Genomic DNA, 1,424 nt, shown 5'->3' with positions numbered 1-1,424 from the left:
AGATGGTAACCAATCTGTGTGAGTGTCCAGGGCCAGGGATGGGCTGAGCCAGAATCCAAACCCAGCTCTGTCTGACTTTGGCAATCCCATGCCATATCTGCTCCCAAAGGCATCCCAGCCAGACATTTCATAGTCAGCTCCAGAATCTCAATCCGCAGGGTGTGTCTGTCCCCAAGCCTGGGGTCCTCTGAGATCCTTCCCACAGAGAAGCCAGCACCTCCAGTCCCTGCTGGACATGGGACTCTGTCCAGCCAAGGGGCTGGGCCCTGACTAGTGCGACCAGCAGATCTGAGGCCGCTGAGATGACACTCCTCTGCTCTACCATCCCCGCTGCCGGCAGAGGCCGATGCTGGCTCTGCTAACCCGAGGCCAGGTCTCCTGAGCCCTGGACAGCAGGGGCCCCTCTTCGCTATTGGGCCTCTTCCGGACTCACCGGGCTGTTCTCCTCCACACTTCTTCTTTCCTGGGGTCACTCCCTCCTGCCTCCTCAGTCTTTCCTTCCTCCCTTTCCCAGTTCCTCATGGTTCCTGGGTGTCCCCTGGACCTTCACTTCATTCTCTGCCCCTTCCCCACTCTCCCTTTCAGGGGCTCTGTCTCCTTGTGCCTCTCCCCTGGTCACTCCATCATTCCACCAGCACTGACACACGCTCGGCCCTGAGGGTCCACCATGGAATCTTCCAGCATGGACTTGGATGTGCCCACAGGCTGGTGGGAGAGAGGGTCCAGCTTGGGGACCATCTCCCTCTCTAAGTCTACCTCACTCCTTACTGCACCCCTCCACGTCTGTCGGTCGACTTCCTTTTTCGTCTGTCTCCCTATCTCTCCGCCTCTTTGCCTAGGTTTTTCCGATCTGTCAGTCCGTTATCGGACTCTCATTATCATAGTAACGCCAGAAGGTGGGTTCTATTACCACCCTTAGCTTAGAGACAAGAACACAGAAGCTCAGAAAGGTGAGGTGGGAGACCTGCCACACAGGCGCAGCTGATAACCGGAGGCGCCCGGCAAGACGCGCGCTGGATAAAGAGGCGGAGGGTTGGTCTCAGCGCCGGGGGCCGCCCACCGGCGCCGCCCCTCGCCCAGGCCCCAGGCTCATCGGCCCCGCCCCCGGCCCCTTCTCCCCGCCCCGTCCCAGCCCTTGCCCCGCCCCGCCCCGGCTCGGGCGGCCGGAGGACCCGGAGCCGAGGCGCCCGAGCCCGCGGTGGCGGCGGGGAGGATGTGGTTCTTCGCCCGGGACCCTGTCCGGGACTTCCCGTTCGAGCTCATCCCGGAGCCCGCCGAGGGCAGCCCGCCCGGGCTATGGGCCCTGCATCGCGGCCGCAAGAAGGTGAGCGCGTCTGCAGGCCGCGGCCCAACCCCGGTCTCGCCTAGTCCGCGCCGCCGGCCCCGCTGCGTCGCGCCGGGCTTGACGTGGCTGCCGAGCCTCC

At 63.9% G+C, this 1,424-nt stretch overlaps 1 protein-coding gene across 2 annotated transcripts in view; it reads left to right on the top strand.

Moving 5' to 3' along the window:
• The first annotated feature begins 1,213 nt into the window (after positions 1-1,213).
• The window catches only part of SCYL1 (SCY1 like pseudokinase 1), a 12,088-nt gene continuing 11,877 nt past the window's right edge, over positions 1,214-1,424 (top strand). For both annotated transcript variants that reach the window (XM_023738209.1, XM_004383734.2), the window contains exon 1: positions 1,214-1,324. In XM_023738209.1, coding sequence (XP_023593977.1) covers positions 1,214-1,324 — 111 coding nt within the window. The remainder of the gene's footprint in view (positions 1,325-1,424) is intronic.

The sequence above is a fragment of the Trichechus manatus genome, unplaced genomic scaffold (assembly GCF_000243295.1).
Source record: "Trichechus manatus latirostris isolate Lorelei unplaced genomic scaffold, TriManLat1.0 scaffold00113, whole genome shotgun sequence".
NCBI lineage: Eukaryota > Metazoa > Chordata > Mammalia > Sirenia > Trichechidae > Trichechus > Trichechus manatus.
This window is presented reverse-complemented; position numbering and strand designations above follow the sequence as displayed.